General features: G+C 37.9%; 1 protein-coding gene across 1 annotated transcript; it reads right to left on the reverse strand.

Moving 5' to 3' along the window:
- Positions 1 to 2,923: 2,923 nt before the first annotated feature.
- On the reverse strand, positions 2,924 to 13,628 carry LOC122128306 (checkpoint protein HUS1-like). Its single transcript, XM_042702545.1, has 8 exons — positions 13,442 to 13,628; positions 11,910 to 12,037; positions 11,656 to 11,832; positions 9,735 to 9,842; positions 8,492 to 8,566; positions 5,193 to 5,292; positions 4,358 to 4,477; positions 2,924 to 3,006 (listed from the first exon to the last, which is right to left on the reverse strand). Exons 1-8 carry the CDS (start codon positions 13,626 to 13,628, stop codon positions 2,924 to 2,926), a joined length of 978 nt encoding a protein of 325 aa, XP_042558479.1.
- Between the last annotated feature and the right edge of the window lie 8,460 nt (positions 13,629 to 22,088).

A 22,088-nucleotide genomic window follows, 5' to 3' on the forward strand; every position in this document is an offset into this window, starting at 1 on the left:
CAGCAGAACACCAGTGAAAAGCCATGACACTTTGTGAAGTGTCATGCTGCCCTCTGACTCCTCTACACGTAAGTACAAAAAACACAACCAGAAGCTCAAGATTTATTCCTGACTCTTGTTTATGTATTGTCACATGAGTAGAAAAGGCACCTTACTTATACAAACCACATACCATTTTGTCTTTGTAAGGAAGATGATCCTAAAGGCCATTTCTTGTGAATGGAAATATATACAATACAAATTTTAGGTGTTTATGCATAGGTATTTCTTAATTGCTTAAACTTAAAAAAATACTAGGCTATGGACAAAATGCTGTGTGGTCATAGGTCACAAGATAGCGCCACAGCATGCTGAGCAACACTGAACAAAACTGCCTGAGTTATAGGAGGCAGTCAAAGCAACTGGACCTCTGCATAATGCCATTGTTTTACAACTATGGAGCAGCATAAAATACATTACAAAAAAATACATTACAGAAAAAGTCAGATAAGGTTATGTTAGGAAAATGAACCCTAAGATATGTATTTAAATGTTTTTTTTTTCATGCATTTGTTTCTAATGCATTTATAAGATTATTTCTTAGTTGCTTTGTATGTCCCTCCCCCACAGTAAACCCCTGCTTTCACTGTATTTGATGTCGGTATACTTTGTGGAGGGGAAGGGGAAAAACAAGTCGTTTAAATAAGGATACAGGTGGACCCGTTGCAACAATAAGTACACGTTGTTGTCATGTCGAGAACGAACTTTACAACTTTGGTGGGGGGGGGGGGGGAGGATTGAGTGGGGAGTGGGGGGAGGATGGGAAGGGATGGGAAGGGGAAACAAAGGAGGAGGCTACAATGCTTGATAAGAAATGTACTCATTATCTTGCCCATGTAATTGTAACCCCTCTGTACAGTATTTTCACAATAAAAAATAAATTAAAAAATACATTACAAAAATTGGCACTTTTTGCAGTGGCACCACTTTCCCACAAATATTACAAAATGCAGATATACATAAATTGCAACATAGAAATAGGCCATTGAGCACTGAATACCTAACTGTGTTAGGTAGCAAGTACTATTAACAGTGTTGGAGAAGCTGTGTCTCTAGCAGGCTAACTTGCCTAAAATGAGCAGTCTAGAAAGGACCAGGCCCTAGCCCTCAGGTTTTAAGAGTGTGTAAGTCAGCATCTTCTTAACTACTAAACTGCCTATATTTATCAGATTGTTTCATTAGAGAACACTGCAGGCACACAAGACCTAGACTCCTGTCAGGACGCTACTCGCCGTTACTCTTGGTTATCCATTGTTATTGTACATTGAATAGTTATTTGTGTAGTCCTATGGTTTAGTTGATTTCCCCCAGGATGCTTTAGACTAAATAATGGAACACTCAGTTCTCAGTACAAAACATTGTGTCATAGAATCTTTGGAGCCTTATTCCCTGCTATTCTGTAGACGTTGGTTGTCTTCCATAGGCCTATGTATAAAATGAAATTAGGTCATGGTAGAGGGGCTGGAAGTGGATACTTGGACTAACGTTGTTCTTCTGTGATTCTCTGCTTTTAGGCTGTCATGAGGAAAACCTCAAAGGGAAAGTCTCTCTAGTATTGTAGATAATATTGATGATAGAATTTTAGGTATCTAAGATAAAAGTACACACAGTAGATAAACTAAGAGAGACCATGCAAAATGATCCAAGATATATTTAAGGAATTTTCAAGAAAGTCAGGACTTCATTAAAAAAATTAGGAATAATGTAAATACTTGAACAAGGGGCTGTTAATAGCTGTAATAGTAGAAAACTCCCCAAACCTGCTATGCTCTTCCATGACATGCTGCCTAACCACAAGCCCAAAGCAATAGTGCAAGTGAACATGGACTCCCAAATTATAGAAAAACTTCCTATTTATAAATTTATTGTCTCCAGTATTTTGTCACAGTGTCAGAAAATGACAAATTGGTTACTGATGAGAAGATATTCTTCAGTGTAGTGCTGCCTTATTAGTTCAAGTTCAAGCTGAAGTATTCTATACCTGGTATAATATGAGTATGACATAAGAGTTTAATTCTTGACTCCTGAAAACAAGCATGTGCTGTGGAAAATAAGCTTAGCATATAATATTTAAGAAACTAAAAATGACAGTTGTGAATATCCTAAGGAGAAATACTCAAAGCATATATTAATATATGTCTTTTTTATTATATGGTCATGTAAAACATGCTTTATCACAGAATTGGTTATGCAATTGTAAAAAAACACAAATACTCATATACTAAAAAACATAGAAATAGACAAGTTAAATGTTTGATGTATATCACCCTGGTATTGTTTGATCACACTACAAATAACAACATCTAAATTTCATTTAATACTTCACATTAATTCATTCACATCTTATATCAGTATATTACTGGTCTATAAAAATGTTTATACAGTACAAAATATTATATTAAGACACATAGATCAGCTAACCAATTTACTTATATTTCATATTTAGGTCCTTTTGTTTTTTTTCCATAAAAGGCACTAGACAAGCTCTGATTATACTCTTTGCTCAGGAGGATTAAGTCAAAGGGAACACACATTTTCAGGGTTTCCACACATAGAATAAATGACAACCTAGACTCCAGCAAAGTGAAACAATTCATATCACAACTGGCACAAAGGAAAATAAGGTTTGAAAATTCTAGCTAGCTATTCTTCATGCTGTAAAACAAGAACACCACAAAAATCCCAGACATGAGTAACCTCAAATTTACATGTTTATCCAACTGTTTAATTAATTAATTTAATTTGTAATAAGAACACTTAAAAGGAAAAAGAAATATGCTACAGAGCTCAGTGGTGCTGTGAAGTCATATGAGGAAGAACACATCAGGGCACAGCCTTTCCCGCCATGACAGATGGCTGCTCTCACAAACTTTGTGAGACTTTGTTAGTGTAAGGCCGGGATGAAATACTTGACAGAGAAAATTTCATAAAGGAATTCAAAATAAGAAATTCTGTTCCTCACCATGTCTGCAGAGAAGAAAAAAATCACGAATTTAAAGACCCATTGTGACATACATATATGAATTCCACCCATCAGAACAGTATTGCCACTATGGAACCAGAGTGATAAGTACTTTGCTTGGTCACTGAAGAATTCACATAACAGAGAACTGTCAACTCCCAGAGGAAGAACGCAAGAAGATGACTGAAGCAGCCAAAGGCATATAGAAAACAATCTCCCTAGGAAAACACATTTCCCCAAATCACTATGCTTTGCCAGTGCAAGATGGAAGTGTATAGAGAAGAGTGCAGTGCACCTGAAACCTCGCATACAGGCACATGCCCATCTAACACTGTCCAAGTGCTGACACAATGGCCCTTCCCTGGTCTCTTCTCTCTGTTCCCTTCTGTGCTTTCTCTTTGTCTCTTTCTTAGAGAAAGGCTGATAGTCCACAGAGCCAACAAGATGCTCCTTTTACTCCATGGTGTACTAAAGTACTGAGCTGCAATTTCAGACCATTCTCCTCAGTTTGGCTCACTGATTGGTACAAAATTACATGCAGAGCCACCCCACAGAGAGAGGACATCAAAATACTTGGTCAGTTTCCTTCAGGTTGCATGGGCTTTGGAGAAAGAGACTAAAAGCACCTTGGGAAGCTCCTGACAAGATGTCTTGCTCAAGGGTAGTCTGTAGATGACAAGGCCAGGGCATGTGTTGACCTCAGATTGATGACCAAAGCAGACTGGGGTTATAAGCTTTATGAATCAGAGCCCAAACAGGAGATTTAGGCAGTGAGCTCAGGCCAAATGTGAACAAAAATAGGTAAGACCTCAAAAGCAGAATCAGACCTAAGCAAAACTGTCTTTTGAATCTGAGTGTGCAGAGTCTGACAAACCTGGAAAGCACAGATGATCTAGCTCTCCTCTTCTCAGCATCTCTGAAGGCAGCGTTAAATCACTACAGTAAAGTGAGGCAGCAATTTGACAACCAGGGGTAGTGGCTAGTGCCTCTCAATTACTTATCAAGCACCCCAAGTTTGCTCCTCTGTTGCCATGTCTAAGAAATTCTGAATTCAGAAAACTTTAAAAGACTGCTCAAGAAAGATGTGGTACTCAAAACTTCTTATTTTGCATTTATGAAACTCAATGCAATATTTGACTATTGGAAACTTACTTCTCTGATATATGCAAAAGAATACAGTGAAGAACCAGGTGCTGGTGGCTCACACCTGTAATCCTAGCTACTCAGGACCTGAGACCTGAAAATCATGGTTCAAAGTTGTAGAGCACTCACCTTGTGCTGAAGAGCTCAAGGACAGTGCCCAGGCCCAGAGTTCAAGCCCCATGACTGACAAAAAATACAGTGAAGCAAACTTACTGAATATGGCCTTTGTAGGATTATCTTGCACTCCTCCAAGGAAATGGAGTAGCTGATAGATATTTATGTGCATCTCAGCCATCTCTTCTAGGTGTCTGTCTTGAGAAGCATTTTCAAGAGCTGAGTAATATAATTTTAAGCAATTCTTTTATATAACAGGAAGCCCAGAGAGACAACACACAGCTACCTAAATAACTGATTGACCTTACTCCTGCCTTCAGAATACTGAGTTTGAAAATGTCACCACTCATTAAATACACATTTGTTATATTCAACCTAATTATAATTGAGTAATATGTGCAATGGATCTTTACTTAAAATAGACCTCAGATTCATCTACTGGGACTTGACAAAAGCCTCAATTTCATCTCTATGACAAAGAAAATTGTACTTGGTGATCCCTACAGATTTATATGCTAATATATATATAATATATAGATATATAATTAAGGCAAGACTTCTCATACATAAGTGAATGGAAAAAGAAATTGGCCTTTCAGCTTCTGATAAAGAAACAGAATAAAGTCTCATTTTGTGTTCATTGAAACTATCAAAATGAACTGGGCACTGGTGGCTCATGCCTGCATTTCTAGCTATTCAGGAGGCTGAGATATGAGGATTGAAGTTCAAAGCCAGCTCATGGAAAAAGTCCCTGTGAGACTCTTATTTTCAATTAATCACTAGAAAACCAGAAGTGGCACTATGACTCAAAGTAGTAGAGTGCCAGTCATGAGCACAAAAGTTTAGAGATAGTGACCAGGCGCTGAATTTAAGACTATGACTGACAAAAATAAAAAATGAAATAATTTTAAAAATAAGCCATAATAAAACTTACCTAAAGGAGGACTTCCAAGATCTGGAAAATAAGTGGTTACACTCACTAATTCATTTTGTATCTTTAGATTCAATTCTCCATTTTGGTTTGCTTCAATCACCTATAAAATAAGTATTAAAAATGGTCTTAAAATAAAATGAAACACAAAATAGAAAAATATATGGATCAGTTTCCACGAGCCAAATGAAAAAGTACTTTTATAAGACCTACAAATCTCAGAGGCTACCAAAGTATAGCTGTGTCAAGAAGAAAGGGTGAAATTCATGGAAACTCACAACTCAGAAATCTCTCAAATCTAACACAGGCAGAGAGAATGTCCCCAGTGCCAAACTCAGCAGAAAAATGTGAACCACAAGAGTAGGAGGCTTCTTCCTTGGAGACTGTGAGACAGATGGAGTGCTCTGTAGGCATGGGCAGAGTGATCAGAGCTCCCTTATACCATGAGGCACTGCTGTAGGCACAGAGCCAAGAAAGGGTGCCCAGAGAGCAGGCCAGATACACTTGGAGTTCAGGGAAGGATGGTTACAAAAGGGGCAAAGAAATAATGATTCTCCAAAAGTGCCAGTTAGGTGACTCCAAAAGATTCCGAGTGCCTTTATAATTGGTGTATTCACAGTGTAAAGAAATTATGAAGCTAAAAAGTTATCTTGGTCCATTACTAAATCGACAATGAAATCACCTTCTAAAACTTCTGAAAGAATTTCAGTAATGGACAGTGACTGAAAAGTACCCTGGATAAGTGCCCAGTAAATAAGTGGGCTAAAGACTTAAAGAGAAACTTCGCTGAAGAGGAAATAAGAATGGCCAATAGACATATGAAAAAATGTTCAACTTCTCTAGCCATAAAGTAAAGGCAAATCAAAACAACATTGAGATACCACCTCACCCCAGTTAGAATGGCTATAATCAAGAAATTTAATAACAACAAATGCCGGAGAGGATGTGGCCAAAAGGGGATGTGGGAATGCAAACTTATTCAACCACTTTGGAAAGCAGTATGGAGGTTCCTCAAAAGACTCCACATAGAGCTCCCCTATGGCCCAGCAATCCCAATTTTGGGCATTTACCCAAATGATCACAAACAAGACCATACTAAAGCTACCAGCACAACTATGTTTATTGCAGCATTATTTACCATAGCTAAGAAATAGAACCAATCAGTAGATGAATGGATCAAGAAAATCTGGTATATATACACAATGGAGTTCTATGCCTCCATCAGAAAGAATGACATTGCACCATTTGTTAGGAAATGGAAAGACTTGGAAAAATCATATTAAGTGAAGTAAGTCAGGCACAAAGAAACATAGGTCTCATAGTTTCCCTTATTTGCAATAAGTAGTATGTGTCTGCAACAAGCAGAAAAGTTCAGATAAGATGATGTTAGGCAAAATGAACCCCAAGATAAGGACACAAGTGGCTTTTTCTTTCTTGCTATTGTTTCTAACATATAAGGTGATTTATTTGTTACTTTGTATGTCCCTCCCCCATGTTATATCCCCTGTGTTCACTGTATTTGATGTTGGTATAATTTGGTGAGTGGAAAGGAAAAAACAAATTGATTAAATAGGGATACTGGTGGACCTATTGCAACAAGGAGATGTACAAGACACTATGTTGAAAAAATGAACTTTACAACTTTGGCTGGGGGCGGGGAGTGTAGCCGTGGAGATGGGAGGGCAGGGACTGTAGGGGAAACACAAAGGAGGAGGCAACAATGCTTGATAAGAAATGTACTCATTACCTTGCTTGTGTAATTGTAACTCCTCTGTGTGGTATTTTCACACTAAAAAACTTATTTAAAACAAAACATTGAGATTCCATCTCACCCCAGTTAGAATGGCTATAATCAAGAACTTTAACAACAACAGATGCTGGAAGGGATGTGGCCAGAAGGGAACCTTACTGCATTGTTGGTGGGAGTATAAACTTGTTCAACCACTTTGGAAAGCAGTATGGAGGTTCCTGAAAAGACTCCACATAGAGCTCCCCTATGACCCAGCAATCTCCCTTTTGGGCATTTACCCAAATGATCTCAAACAAAACCATACTAAAGCTACCAGCACAACTATGTTTATTGCAGCATTATTTACCATAGCTAAGATATGGAACCAACCTAGATGCCTCGCAGGAGATGAATGGATCAAGAAAATGTGGTATATATATACAATAGAATTCTATGCCTCCATCAGAAAGAATGATATCACCTCCTCTGTTAGGAAATGGAAAAACTTGGAAAAAATTATATTAAGCAAAGTAAGCCAGGCCCAAAAAAACATAGGTCCCATAGTTTCCCTTATTTGTAATAACTAATATATATCTGGGAGAAGTAGAAAAGGTCAAAAGCTATGTACATATGACCAGAAAAGATGAGGATAAGTGAAATGAACTCCAAGATAAGGACACAAGTAGTTTTTCCTTTCTTGCTATTGTTTCTAACGTATTTATAAGGTATCATGTGATTTTTGTTTCTTTGTATGTTCTTCCCTACAGTATAATCCCTGTTTTCACTATATTTGATGTCAGTGCCCTGCATCTTGTATATACACTTCTCTAATTTGTGGAAGGGAAGGGAAAAAACAAAATGTTTAAATAGGAATACAGGTTGACCCATTGTAACAATGAGATGTACAAGACACTATGTTGAAAAACAAACTTTACAATTAGGCAGGGGTGGGGGGAGGGGGGAGTGCAGTTGTGGAGGTGGGAGGGAAGGGATGGTAGGGGAAGAACAAAGGAGGAGGTAATAATGCTTGATAGGAAATGTACTCATGTAACTGTCACTCCCCTGTACAGTATTTTTAAAATAAAAATGTATTAAAATAAACAATAATAGCAACTACTGCACACTCAGAAACCTTCCAATATTCTATACACAAATGTAGACTTTTATTTCTAGAAGAGCACCAAACTCTCTGTCATAGTTATACATTTAACAAATTACTTATTTAAAATATACTTTTGTGTTAGAAAATTATATTTCCAGATTCAGAAAGGTCTCAGGTGCTCTCGGGATGGAGCAGCTGCAGTGTTTTTCCCTCCTTTTTCGAGTGCACACAGTACAGTTGAGGAGGAGACTGAGCCACCACGTTTTCCTCACTTCTCTCCAATAAGTATCTACTCTTCATCCCTGCATCTTTGGCATCCCCTGGGACCTATTCAGAAGACCAGGACCTGGGCTGAGCTCACACCTTTGGTATAGCACAAACACCTTCATTCACAAGAAGCTGCCGTCACATAAAAGCAACCCAAGCAAGCTAGACCTCAGTCAATCCTTTTTCCTTTCCTTCATAACTTACAATGTGATTATTGATGTGTTTCATTTTTTCCACAAAATTCTTCAGAGTCTTCAAGACTGGTAAATAAATGCTAACCTATAATATAAATAAGAGAAATCACCAGTATTAAAAGTATTAGTATGTTCTAAAAATGACTTTACAAGGTTAAGAATTCTGAAGACACTGATTACAATTTTTGAACAAAATTCTTTTTAATATATGAAAGGTACTTTTGTAATTTCACTAGCTTACAAATGTTCAGGAATAATTAAAAAAACAAATGCTTGTCTGTAGTGACCTACGCAATACCAAACCAAAGTCCTTTTTAAAATTTAATATGGGCTACATCATTTTAGATAAGACACCCATACACAAACTCAAGAAAAATGAGTCCAAGTACTAACAGAAAACCTTCCTCTGAGGAAGATTTCTATACAAGAAATCAGGGTCTTATTTTCACATTCAGTGCAAAAATAAAGCAAGCAATTACTGAGAATGTGTTGCTAAAACTGCTTCACAAATTGCTGGCTTTTCACACAGTCAGTGATATCTCATGCTGTTAATCCTAATCACCAAGAAAGCTGAGATCTGAGGATCCCAGTTCTTAATCAGTTTATGCAGACAGTCCCACTACCCACTTATCTCCAATTAACCAGCAGAAAATGAGAAATGGAGATGTGGTTCAAATGGTAAAGCAGAAAAAAGTTTAAGCCCCAGTACTAGCATGGGAGGAAAATGTTGGCCTTTTACAATTCAGTGTAGATGTCTTCTAGTGAAAGTCAAGTAAATACTTTATTTACTGCATAGTTTTTTATTTCCTCTTAAACAAATTGTGAGTTAGAGGTAGAGGACATTTTAGCATGATGTTTATTTTCAGTAGTTCTGGTTTTTCCCAAGCAGGACATTTCACTCAAATTCTGTTATCATAATGGCTCTGTTTATACATCCTAGCATTAAGTCCTATAATTTCCAAATTGGTACCTAGCCCCAAAAGTCCTAATAAACACCAGCTTACTGAGAAAGCTATTCCATTTTGTATGTGTCCAGATTATTAAATTTCTATTCTTTATAACGGTGCTTAAAGGTGACACATAAATAACAAAAGACAAATATTCAGATTTCGTTTCCTTGCATATTCATTAAATATGAATATTATGTTCTTTTCAGAAAATGTTTTCAATAAAATATTCTGAAAGGCCACAACCAGGGTATTCTTATCTTCCCTTAAATGTCATTAAACAACAGAATTTCAGGTATCACTTACATCCAAGTCTGGAACTATGGGTTCCTGTAGTTCATTCCAAAAATTTGTAGGGATAACCACTATGGGGAAGTAATATGTCATTGTGCGACTCCTGTTTGATTCAGGTAACTGCCATGAAAAGTTAAAATATTTGATGTTGTCAATATGTAACAAAACCAAAACCAATGAAATGAAGGCAAAAAATTGAAATACCATGTCTAAGTGGTATGTTCTCAATTCACTAACTCAGAATCTACTCAACACATATTGATATTTTGTCTATTCCACGCTGGGATGTGAGGAGCTGGTAAGTGTACTGAATAAGACAAAAAGGTCCTGGATGTTCCAGTGGAAGGAAGGAAAATAGTAATAAAAATAACAGACACAATGTGTAAGATACTCATTAGAGCACTGAAGAAAACACAGCAGAAACCAGGCTGAGGGAGGGGGTGGTTGCTACTCAATGAGAGCAAGAATGAACTATGTGAAAGCATGACACAAGAACTAGAGAAGCAGAGAGCCATGGGAAGATGGGATTGGTTAGCAGCCTTGAAGCAGGGAAGGGAATGACATACAAATCTGTGAGATGGAAAAGCAAATGAGCTATGCTCAGGAAAACCCAGAGATCATGTTTGTGCAAAAGATCAACATTGTGGTGATTTCTAAACTGCTGAAAGGATAAACTATGCTTAGTTTTTTCTTTGATTTTTTTATTAGGCCCACAGACCAAAGAACCACCTTGCTTGTCCTTAAGAAATTGTAAGAAATTTAATTTTACACAGATTTCTCTGATTTCCTCTAAGAACTTCCTTAGTGCAAAAAATTCAGAAAAAAAGATGAAAATGATGTCCTCTTTTCCCAACATATTAAGCCCAAATACAATACTTATGAAATAAAATACATTAAATATGTAAGTAAGAATGGTAAGGATCACAGAGGCATTCTGTTCAAAGAGGGGTTTTGGAGTGAAGGAAAGAGACTCCAATAAGCAGGCCCCAAACTGCCAGTCTGGAAACTGAGGAAGAATGTATATCATCAGAGAACCAATGAGAAGGGTGTTCATTTGTGATTTGATTCTAAATTAGATCAGGCCATACACAGAAGGCTTTAATCAACATGTTAAGTCATAATTTTCCCCAGGAATAGTATTAATCAGTTTCTTCTGTGTCCTCAGATTCTATGGATTTGTGTACATTTATGTATTCAATATCTCTACATATTTTTACATACATAGTGAGTATGTTTGACTTGGGATTTTTATTATTTAAATATACACAGATTAAAAAAATTAATTCCAGAATTGGTTATTAAAATGTATATCCACATCTAATAACTCAGAATGTACATTTACAAAGATCTTACTTTTAATTTAAAGGAATGAAATATTTTCAATGTTCCATTCAACTATTTAGAAATATTTTCACTGATACTTTATTGTTTTCTTTTTCTGAAGGGTCAGTGTATGATTATGTTAGCTTGGAAGATACAGCTCCACTATCTCTCTCAAATAGTTTTGGGCATTATTCATTGCTACTTAACTTTCAAGGTATTATGTAAAAATACACTCAAACCATTGCAAGAAAATATAATTTCATTATATTATTTTAAAATGCATGCTAAAAAGAGAAAGAAATATGAACTTCAGGCAGATGAGGTAGGATGAAACTTCAAAAGTGCAAACAGAAATTGCTTTCTACTACTAAACAAAACAGAGATGCTGGGAGTTTTACTGTTTAGAAAGGGCAAAATCCAAGATGCATATTTTTCATCACATTTTTTAAATTAGAAGGATGAATAACAAACTCTGAGAAAATTTTATGTACCAGTCTTCATTAAAAATTAATTTTCAACAATATTAAAATACCAGACCCACAACTACTTACATTTCTTCCAAACCAAGACCCTTGCAAGAAATTACAGAAACCATTTTCCTTCTACTCACCTGCTTTATACAGAACTTGAGGATCCCAGAGTATTTATTAATGAACTTGATTCTCAAGGTTTCAGTACTGTGGGGAGTGTTCACCACTCGAGTTATGTTTTCCAATTGTACTTGTAAATATATCTCATTATACTCTGCAGAGATGCCTTGCATTTGAAATGTGCTGAAAAAATTCTCCTATGGGAAGCAAAGAAACACATGTGAATGCTCAAGGGAAGTAGGTGGAGCATGGGGATGCTCATGCTCCTGCTTACCTGCGGAAGCTCACACCACAAGCTTGCCCCTCCACTTTCTGGGCTCCCCAAAAGAATGAAGTTCAGTTTATCTGGGCAGATGTGGAGGATGCATCCTTTGGCAAGGTCGGTTAACATGTTAATGACTCCTAGAACAAAGAGTAAAAGAAATCACTCATTCGCACATTCCCTATCCTAAGGGGCATTTAGCTTGCAAAAGTTGGAGTTCGGCAAAGCTCAGCTTAGTATCCCCAGGAAAATACTTTGAAGTCATCTAGTGTCCCAACAACCTTTGAAGGAATTTAGCACCTGCTATCCACGCTCATTAGCTCATTAAAGAAACTGAGGCTTAAGGAAGCCCTTAAGTGGAAATCATACAATCCACGAAACTTAATTACCACTGGAAACATGGCACAACACTGGAAGAAAGGTTCGGCACCCAAGTTTCAACAGTCTGGGCTGAGGGGAAAATAGGGTCTGCCTGCAAAGGAATGACTACCAGAGATAAAGATTGTGTTTGTTTTGTATTATCTTCCCCCTACGGTATATCCTCTGCTGTCACTGTATTTAACTTTGGTGCCCTGGTATTATATATATGTTTATCTGAATTAGGGAAAGGAAGGGAAACAACAGGATGGTGAGACAAAGGACAGGGGAGGGGGGGAACCAATATAACAGTGATATACATAAGACAATATGTTGGAACCGATTGGTACAACGGGGGGGGGGGGGGCGTTGGAGGTGAGGGAAAGTAGGAGAAAATTGAGGGAAGGGGAAACAAGGTTGACAAGAAATGTGCTCATTACTCCTCTGTACATCACCTTGACAATTTTAAAAAAAAGTTAAAAAAAAAAAAAGATTTCCTGGCATGGGAGTAATTCTAGCTACTCAGGAGGCTGAGATCTGAAGATCGCGTTTGAAAGCCAGCTCCGGAAGGAAAGTCTGTTAAGACTCTTCAATTATCCACCAGAAAATCAGAAATGGGGCTGTGGCTCAAAGTGGTAAATGGCTAGCCTTGAGCGAAAAAGCTCAGGGACAGTGTGATAGCTCCCAGACCAAGAGTTAAAGCCCCAGAACCGACAAAAAAAAAGAAAGAAAAAGAAAGAAAGAAAGAAAGAAAGAAAGAAAGAAAGAAAGGAAGGAAGGAGAGAGAGAAAGAGAGAAAGGAAGGAAGGAAGAAAAGAAAGAAAGAGAGAAAGGAGAAAAGAAAAGAAGAAAAAAAGATGTCGACTGGTGTAGTGAGAGAGAAATTGCGTGAGAGGAATGGAATTCCAGAAACTTCCATGGCCAGCATCCTTTTGCCACATTCACAACTAGGTCTGCCCCAGCCCACTCTTCCTCTTTCATGCCTTCCTAGGTATAGAGTTCCAGAAACTTCCATCCGCTGTCGCCTTTCTCCCAGCAGTGCCTACTTAAGCAGGCCTCACCCACAGCTAGGGCTGCCCCCTGCCGGGGGTGGGGGGTTGTCACCAACAACCTTCCTCCTTCAAGGCCTCCCCAGCCCAGACTGCCTCCTTTAGGTCCCCCTGGCTCCCACAGTCTTCCCAGCTCACTCTTAAAGTCATCCAGGGAATGCTTGTCCACAATCTCGGCATTGAACCTCATAGCTGCGTCGCCCAAGCCCCACTGTGCTGTGGCTTTGACCGCAGGCGACCGAGCGTCGGTTTCTGACCGTCCACCCGGAAACATTCCTCCTTGCAGAAGACGACTTCCACCCAGATATGCAGTCAGGCTGCGCATGCGCTAATTAGGGGCAGCTGAGCCCCACTTCCCAGCCTACCATACCTCTGTTCACTGAGCAGTTTATTTATGTTTTATTTATTAGATTTTTTGGCAGTTTTTTGGCATTTAGCAGCATGTGTGTCTACAACCCCAATGTCTAGGGACATGATTCTGGAAATCGTATTTTGTAAAACCTTCATTCTTAAAGACTTCCAAAGGCAATCAATGGTTTATAAAGGATTAAACAAAGTATAATTAAATATGTCTATTTGAAACTCCATCTAACCAGAGTAAACCTGTTACAAAATGGAACATCTTGTTGACAGTTATGAAAATTTCTGGGAATATTAGTAATGTGGAATTTGCCACTATTAAAAATGGTGTGAGTACAGAATCTTCATGCTAAATGATAATTTTGCTTCCATTATTTGATATGAATGTTATTATATCTGATATACTTCTTACTAGCATAAATACCAGGATTAGAATTTTTTGAATTGATATTACTAGCTAGAGTACCATAGGGGTAGTAATTTGATTGTTCAAGGACTGTATATTTCTAGCCAGAAGCAGGTATCTCACTCCTATAATCCTACTTCAATTAACCAGCCAAAAGGCTGAGACTAAAGTGATAGAGCACTAGCTTTAAGCTGGAAAAATGTTACTGTGTTAAGTTTATTGAAGAATCTCCAAAATGCCTTCCACAATGGTTGAAATGTTTACATTTCCACAAAAAGTTTAGTACGGTTCAGTTTCACACCATTCCTGCAAGCATTTGGTATTGTGCATATTCTTGATGATCCCATTCTTACTGGAGCAAGATGAAATCTCAGTGTTGTGATTTGCATATTCTTCATGACTAGAGATAAGTTAGCATTTCTTCATGTGTTTATTTCTCATTGTTGCTTTTTCCTCTAATAACTCTCTATTTAATTCTAGGTTATTGAGACTTTGAGGGTTTCATTTCCTGAGCTCCTTGGATATTCTAGGTATTAGAACCTTGTCAATGAATAAGCTGGCAAATATCTTACCCCATTCTGCCAACTGCCTTTTTAGCTAAGTAACTCAGTCTTCCACTGTGCAGAAACTTTTCCCCTTAATGTAATCTCATTTGTAAATTCTCTTTCCTATTTTCTAGGCTCCTGGAATTCTATTTAGAAAGCTTTTTCCTACTCCTTCGTGTAGTAGTTTTCAAGTTTCAGGTGTTACATTAAGTTGTTTGTGTTCATTTTGAGTTGATATTAGTAGCTAGGGTACCGTAGGTGGGGGTACTGTTCTGGGGCTTGAATTCAAGCCATTGGTGCTATCTCTGAGCTTTTATATGCTCAAATCTAGCAGCCTACCCTTTTAGCGACAGCTCCGTTTCTGTCTTTTGGGTAGCTTATTGGAGATAAAGTCTCACTGACACTATGTTAAAAACAAACTTTACAACTTTGGTGGGAGAGGGTGGAGTTGGGGAGGTGGGGAGGGAAGGGATAGTAGGGGAAAAACAAAGGAGGGGGTAACAATGTTCGATAGGAAATGGACTCATTATCTTACTCATGTAACTGTAAGCCCTCTGTACAATATTTTTACAATAAAATATTTTTTAAAAGTCTCACAAATGCATGAGGCCCTGGGTTCGATTCCTCAGCACTGAATAAACAGAAAAGGCTGGAAGTGGCACTGTGACGCAAGTGGTAGAGCGCTAACCTTGAGCTGAAGGGCTTAGGGACAGCGTCCAGGCCTAGAGTTCAAGCCCCACAATGGATAAAAAAAAGGTCTCACAGACTTTCCTGGCCTGCCTGACTTTGAACCCTAGCCTCTGATCTCAGCCTCCTGTGCACTAAGATTACAGGCATGAGCCACCAGCACATAGCATTTTATATACATATAGTATGTATATTGTGTGCATATTATATATATAGTTATTTATTATATTTACTTAGTTATTTTGAAACTGGTAAGAAGCGTGGAAGAATACAGAACAAATCATAGTTGTTATTTATCATTCAACAATTATGTGTGACTTACATAAGAGAAAGTTTAAAATGTTTTAATTTTTTTATTGTGTTGGAAATTGAACCCAAGACCATATATTTGCTTGACACATACTGTATCAAGAGTCTTCATCCCAACCCTAAAGCTCCAAAACTTACTTCCAGATGCAACTAACCTATACTTTCCATAATTCTAAAAATTATTTTATTTAGTTGTAAACTTTGTTTAAGTACACTTAAGTATTATTATTTTTAAGTAGTAATGGTAACTACTATTCCTTCTGGTAATAGTTTCCAGGTTCCTGGTCTTATATTGAAATCCTTATTGTATTTTGAATTGATTATTAATAGAGTGACAGACAGACAGGAATTCAATTCATAGCCTTATGCATATGAATATCCAGTTTTTCCAACAGCATTTGTTAAAGGAGCGATCTTTTCTCCAACATGTATTTTGGCTTCTCTTGTCAAATAGCTGATGGCTGTAGGTGTATAGGATAAATTCTGGGTCTTCTAGCCTGTTACATTGGACTTCAGGTCTATATTTGTGCTAATACAAAGCTGTTTATGGTACTATATGTAGTTAATTTTGGATTCTGGAATTGTGATATCTTTCAGCATTTTTTCAAAGATTTATTTGATGACTCAAGGCCTTTTGTAGTTCCATATGACATTTGGATTGTCTTCTACATCACTGTGAATAATATTTGGGATTTGAATTTGCCCATTGCCTGAGGCAGTGTGTCTTTTTTTATGATATTAAGTTTCCATTCTAAGAATATGGGAGATCCTTTAAATTATTTGATCAAAGAGTTATAGGTTGGACAAATGGGATTGCATGAAATTGCAGAGCTTCTGCATGGCAAAGGACATAGCTAGCAAGATCAATAGAAAGCCCACGGATTGGGAGAAGATCTTCACTAGCCATACAACAGACAAGGGTCTCATATCTAAAATATACCTGGAACTCAAAAAATTAAATCCCCCAAAAACAAATATTCAAAGAAACAACTGCCCAATAATTAAGTGGGCTAAGGACTTAAAGAGAAACTTCTCTGAACAGGAAAGAAGGATGGCCAACAGACACATGAAGAAATGCTCAACCTCTCTAGCCATAAAAGAAATGTAAATCAAAACAACATTAAGATACCACCTCACCCCAGTTAGAATGGCTATAATCAAGAACTCTAATAACAACAGATGCTGGAGGGAATGTGGACAGAAGGGAACCTTACTGCATTGTTGGTGGGAGTGTAAACTTGTTCAACCACTTTGGAAAAGAGTATGGAGGTTCCTCAAAAAGACTCCACATAGAGTTCCCCTATGACCCAGCAATCCCACTTTTGGGCATTTACCGAAATGATCACAAACAAAACCATACTAAAGCTACCAGCACCACTATGTTTATTGCAGCATTATTTACTATAGCTAAGATATGGAACCAGCCTAGATGCCCCTTAGTAGATGAATGGATCAAGAAAATGTGGTATATATACACAATGGAATTCTATGCCTCCATCAGAAAGAATGACATTGCCCCATTTGTTAGGAAATGGAAAGACTTGGAAAAAATTATATGAAGTGAAGTAAGCCAAGCTCAAAGAAACATAGGTCCCATGGTTTCCCTTATTTGCAATATCTAGTATATGTCTGAGACAAGCAGAAAAGGTCAGATAAGTTGATGTTAGGGGAATGAACCCCAAGATAAGTATTCAAATGTTTTTTTTTTCTTTCATGCAATAGCTTCTAACATATTTATAAGATGATTTCTATGTTGCTTTGTATGTCCCTCCCCCATGGCATAACCCCTGCTTTCACTGTATTTGATGTTGGTATAATTTATGGAGGGGAAGGGCAAAAACAAATCGTTTAACTAGGGATACAGGTGGACCCATTGCAACAATGAGATGTACAAGTCGTTATGTTGAAAAATGAACTTTACAACTTTGGTGGGGGGGGGGAAGATCGGGTGGGGGAAGGTGGGAGGAGTATGGGAAGGGATGTGAAGGGGAAACAGAGGAGGCTACAATGCTTGATAAGAAATGTACTCATTATCTAGTCCAAGTAATTCTAACTCCTCTGTACGGTATTCTCACAATAAAAAAAAGAAAACAAAACAAAAACAAATAAAAGAGTTATAGTTTACATGTAGAGGCCCCTTAAACCTTCAGTTCATTTACTTCTAGATATTTTTAAAGAATATTACAAAAGGGATTGTTTTTCTGATTTTCCTCTCTATATTCTCATTGTTAATGTGCAAAAAAGCAACTGATTTTTGTGGGTTGATTCCATATCTGGCTGTCTTATCAAAGTTGTATCTGCATTATTGGCTTGGGAATGAAATCTATATGGTTCTTTAGATAGTATTCGCAAATAGGGATAGATTGTATCCTTTGTTCTTTATTTGAATCCCTTCTTTGATGGACTTTTTCTCTACTACTTAAGCCAAAGGGTCACTTCTGGTTTTCTGAATGGTTTATTGGAGATAAGAGTCTCATGGTCTTTCCTGCCTGGGCTGGCTTTGAACCGCAAACCTCAGATCTCAGCCTCCCAAGTAGCTAGAATTACAGGTATGAGCCACTGGTGCCTGGCCCTGAAGATGTGGTTTTTAAAAATAAATAATAAATCTGAAAGTTAGGAAATTAAACACATGAAACAAAAGGAATATATTTTAAAAATAAGGTCTAAGAACAGGAGCTGCCAAGAGATGGGCATTGAAGCTTTCCTTACAAATCAATAACTTACAAATTTCAATCAAGACAAACATGGTGGGAAAAACAAGCAAAGCTACAAAATAAACGCAGTGATGACATAGAGCATGAGGGAATGCATTTTGTTACCCACAGGATCAGACATACAGCTAGTGTTCTTCCTGCTATGTTACTTCTTAATTTCAAACTGAGCTACAACAACTTTATTTGCATAATAGTTGAATCAAAAAAATTAAAAGAACACTAGTCTTGCTTAATTGAGTAAGATTTTACCTTGTCCAGCTCAACAAAACAACTTCCCCATTGGCAGAGCCAAAAGAATATAGATAATGGCTACTTTAATACTTTTCTAGTTCAGATGGAAGTCATACTGAAAATATAGGCTTTGATTTTAGGAACCAAAACAAGTAAATTCCTACAAGGAATATTTTACTTAATGAAGAAAGGAGGATTATTCCAGAATTAACAGGCACAAATCATTCCAATTTTACTGTTAAATGCAAAAATCCATTCATAAAATTGGCCAAATAGTAACTTCCAAAAACTCCAGAAGTTGTTTCCATGTCAAATTTAAAGAACTTGAACAATTTACAAAGAATCCCATGGACTTTATAAAATACATATATTTTTCAGTTCACATTGGTTCCATCATTTTTTCTACTATTTCGTTATGATTATTTCATTATGGCATACAATTCAGAAACTAGGAGTTCCGGGAAGATGGCGGAGGAGAAGCTGGAATCTGAACAAGCTCTTGCATAGAAAACAGTTTCAGAGTTCCAGTGAACAGTCCCAAGCCAGAGAATCACACCAAGTGTGCCATCACAGGACAGAGAGTTAGTCAAGAGAGGGGAAGCCAAGCAGACACATCTGAGCTCCTGCCAGCAGCTGCCGCTGTGGCGGCAGGGTCGCAGCGGTGACCACCGCCACGGGGGCATACCTGAAACACAGTCCGGGACGAAGGAGTCAGACGCAGCGGACGAGCAGATTCTACTCAACACCAGCAAGAACCGACAAGGAGCGGACACCTTCATCCTGCACTTTGCAGACCAGAGACGACCCAGGATCCAAGACTCGCCGTGAGTAGAAGCCCCACTTCCTCACTCCTTCTCAGGGAGCAGAGGAGGGAAGGCCACCCCTCCCCACCCAGCTCCGGTGATCTCCATCTTGGATACCGACAAAGCTCGGAGGAGCGGCTAGCTCCAGCTCAGGCCTTGGAATAAAACGAGTCATTTAGCAGGTCACAAGAACTTAACGGCGAAGTGACCTCACAGACTCAGTTCCATCCAGGGAAAAGTCACCCAGCTCAGGCGCCAGCCATTGGAGTGGCTCTCCTCACTGGGTAACCAGAGCCAGAGGCTGCCCCTCCCTCTAGCAGCCACCACAATCAATTGAAAAACAGAAACCCTGAGAATGGCTCCAGGCTGGGTGCTGTGAGTTTTTTTCACAAAATAGCCCCAGGGAAAAGCTACTGTTTGTTGAAAGGCCTCAACTCTACCCAGAACCTAGCCTCATCACTGCATCCCCCTCTTTTGTGATTCTCAAAGCACATCACCCTCCCAGTAAACTAACCTGGGAGGGGGATCTCAAAATCTTGGGTAAAGCAGAGCATTTTTCTGCCTGTTCCAACAAACTGACTTAAGAAACCAATCAAGCCACAGGACCTCAAGCTGACCAGAGACTCCAACCAGACTCTGGTTACAGACAAAAGGGAGATACAGGACTCTTCCCACCCCTCCCAAAAAAAAAAAAAATCAAAGAACTTTTTTTTCCTTCTTCTTCTTTTCTTTTTTCTTTTTTTGTTTTGTTTTTTTTTGTTTTTTGTTACCTTATATATATAAAAAATTTTTTTCCTTTTCTAAAACTTTTATTAATCTTTAATTTTTGCCTCTTCTGAAAAAATAATTGTTTTCGAGTAACTTTTTTTTTTTCTCCTCTTATAATTTTTATTTTAGGAATACATGAATGTGTATTTTCCTTTCTTTTCTTGTCTTCTTTCTCTTTTTCTTTCATTCTTAATTATCTTTTTGGTTTTTGTCTAGCTCTACTGAACTTCTGATCTTTTCTTCTCACTTTCCTATCCTTTCCACCTTTTCCTCTTTTGTTCTTCTTTATATGACTTAACTCTTGTCCTGCACATCCTCAGATAAACCCGTAGTTAAATAGTAGACCCTATCCCCCATTGTGTACACACTTAATCCACAAACTTATTACTCAATTCAAAACCTCTGAGACTTAAATTCATTAATAGCAGTGCTACCTCTTTATACCTATATAATATTTTAAGCATTTTTTAAAAAGTTTTTCAAATCTCCTCTATGTCCCTCCCTTTCTAAACAGATGGTCTTTTAATCTCTATAATAACATTAATTTTTACGTTTCTATTTTTTTTCTGGTCTCTTTTCATTCCCCTTTCCCTTTCTTCTTTTTCTCTCTCTCTCTACTTGCATCCTACCCAACCTATTTCCTGCATTGTGATTAGGACATAGTTAACTCTCCCTGTGCCTCCCCACACCAATCTATTCCTAATTTTTACCCACATCTCTCCTAACCCTAATAATTTCTGGTTTTCCAAATTCTTCTCTGCGGTTCCAAGTCCTTTAACATATAGTTGTTTGATGTCGAATAGATGTATCTGTTGAACTAGATTGTATCTGTAGACTATTGACTGTACAAATGCAAACTTTGGTTGATAGTCGCCTTAAGATAGTGTTCTAGCACAAAACTGGTGCTATCATCATCTCAAATGGGCAGAGTAAGCCGGAAAAACACAAGAAAAATGGCAAATTCGGGTATCTCAATTCCCAATCTTGATAATCAGGGGTTAGAACAGATAATGAATAATCCAGAGGAGAGTTCCCAAATAGCTCTACAAACACTGCTGGCAAACATGATAAATGAGAAGTTTGACAACGTACAAAGGACTCTGCTCTGTATGAGCGTGATAGGGAGAGAGAGGAGGCATCCCAAAAGTTTATACAGGAATATCATAAGCGTGAGGAAGCTACTCAAAAACTGATACAGGATTTGCGTGAACAACTTGAGAATACTCAAAGAGAAAGGGAGGAATGGCCTGAGCAGGCTGAGATCACTCAAAGAGATCTGCAGGAATCCCAAGAACGGGAGGAAGCTAATCAAAGAGTAATACAGGAATTGAGAGACCAGGTAGAGAACACACAAAGATCACTAAAGGCATTCATGGAATCCATTAACAAAGAGCTGAAGGAAGTCAGGAAGACCACAAAGGGAATGCTGAATGGAACCCAACAGAAGGAATGGGAGCCCAAAGAAACCATAACCAATCAACTAAGTGATTTGAGGACAAACACTGAACACCAAATTAAGGAAGTAAAGAAATTCATACAAGACCTAAAACAGAGCTTCAACAAAGAACTTGAAGCCATCAAAGCTGACCAATTAGAAGGAAAAGAGATAAAAAACAAAGTAGAGAGTCTTGACAGCAGGTTAGACCATGCAGAAGATCGAATCTTAGGGATTAAAGACAGCCTAGATATTATAGAGAAAGAACATACAACCATCCAAGACAAGTCCAAGAAATATGATAGATCTATCCAACACCTGGAAGACACCATCAGAAGGCCTAATCTAAGGATAATGGGTGTAGAGGAGCACCTAGAAACAGAAGTTAATGGTCTAGGAAATTTGTTTAACAGGATCCTAGCAGAGAACTTCCCAAACATGCAAAAAGATAGGCCTGTCCAGATACAAGAAGCTTTTAGAACCCCAAATAGACCAGACCAGAATAGGACATCCCACCGTCACATTAT

This window comes from Dipodomys spectabilis, unplaced genomic scaffold (genome assembly GCF_019054845.1).
Source record: "Dipodomys spectabilis isolate Male_0828 unplaced genomic scaffold, ASM1905484v1 ptg000328l, whole genome shotgun sequence".
In the NCBI taxonomy this organism is placed as follows: Eukaryota; Metazoa; Chordata; class Mammalia; order Rodentia; family Heteromyidae; genus Dipodomys; species Dipodomys spectabilis.

What these genes read in the sequence shown, in the direction of transcription:
- LOC122128306 (XM_042702545.1), bottom strand. Translation starts at nt 13,628, where the DNA reads ATGCGCAGCCTGACTGCATATCTGGGTGGAAGTCGTCTTCTGCAAGGA. An exon ending in TCAAGTTCTGTATAAAGCAG is followed by an intron (nt 9,843 to 11,655) that starts GTGAGTAGAAGG and finishes TTTTCATGGCAG; the next exon opens with TTACCTGAATCAAACAGGAG. An exon ending in AACACATCAATAATCACATT is followed by an intron (nt 5,293 to 8,491) that starts GTAAGTTATGAA and finishes CTTATTTTATAG; the next exon opens with GTGATTGAAGCAAACCAAAA.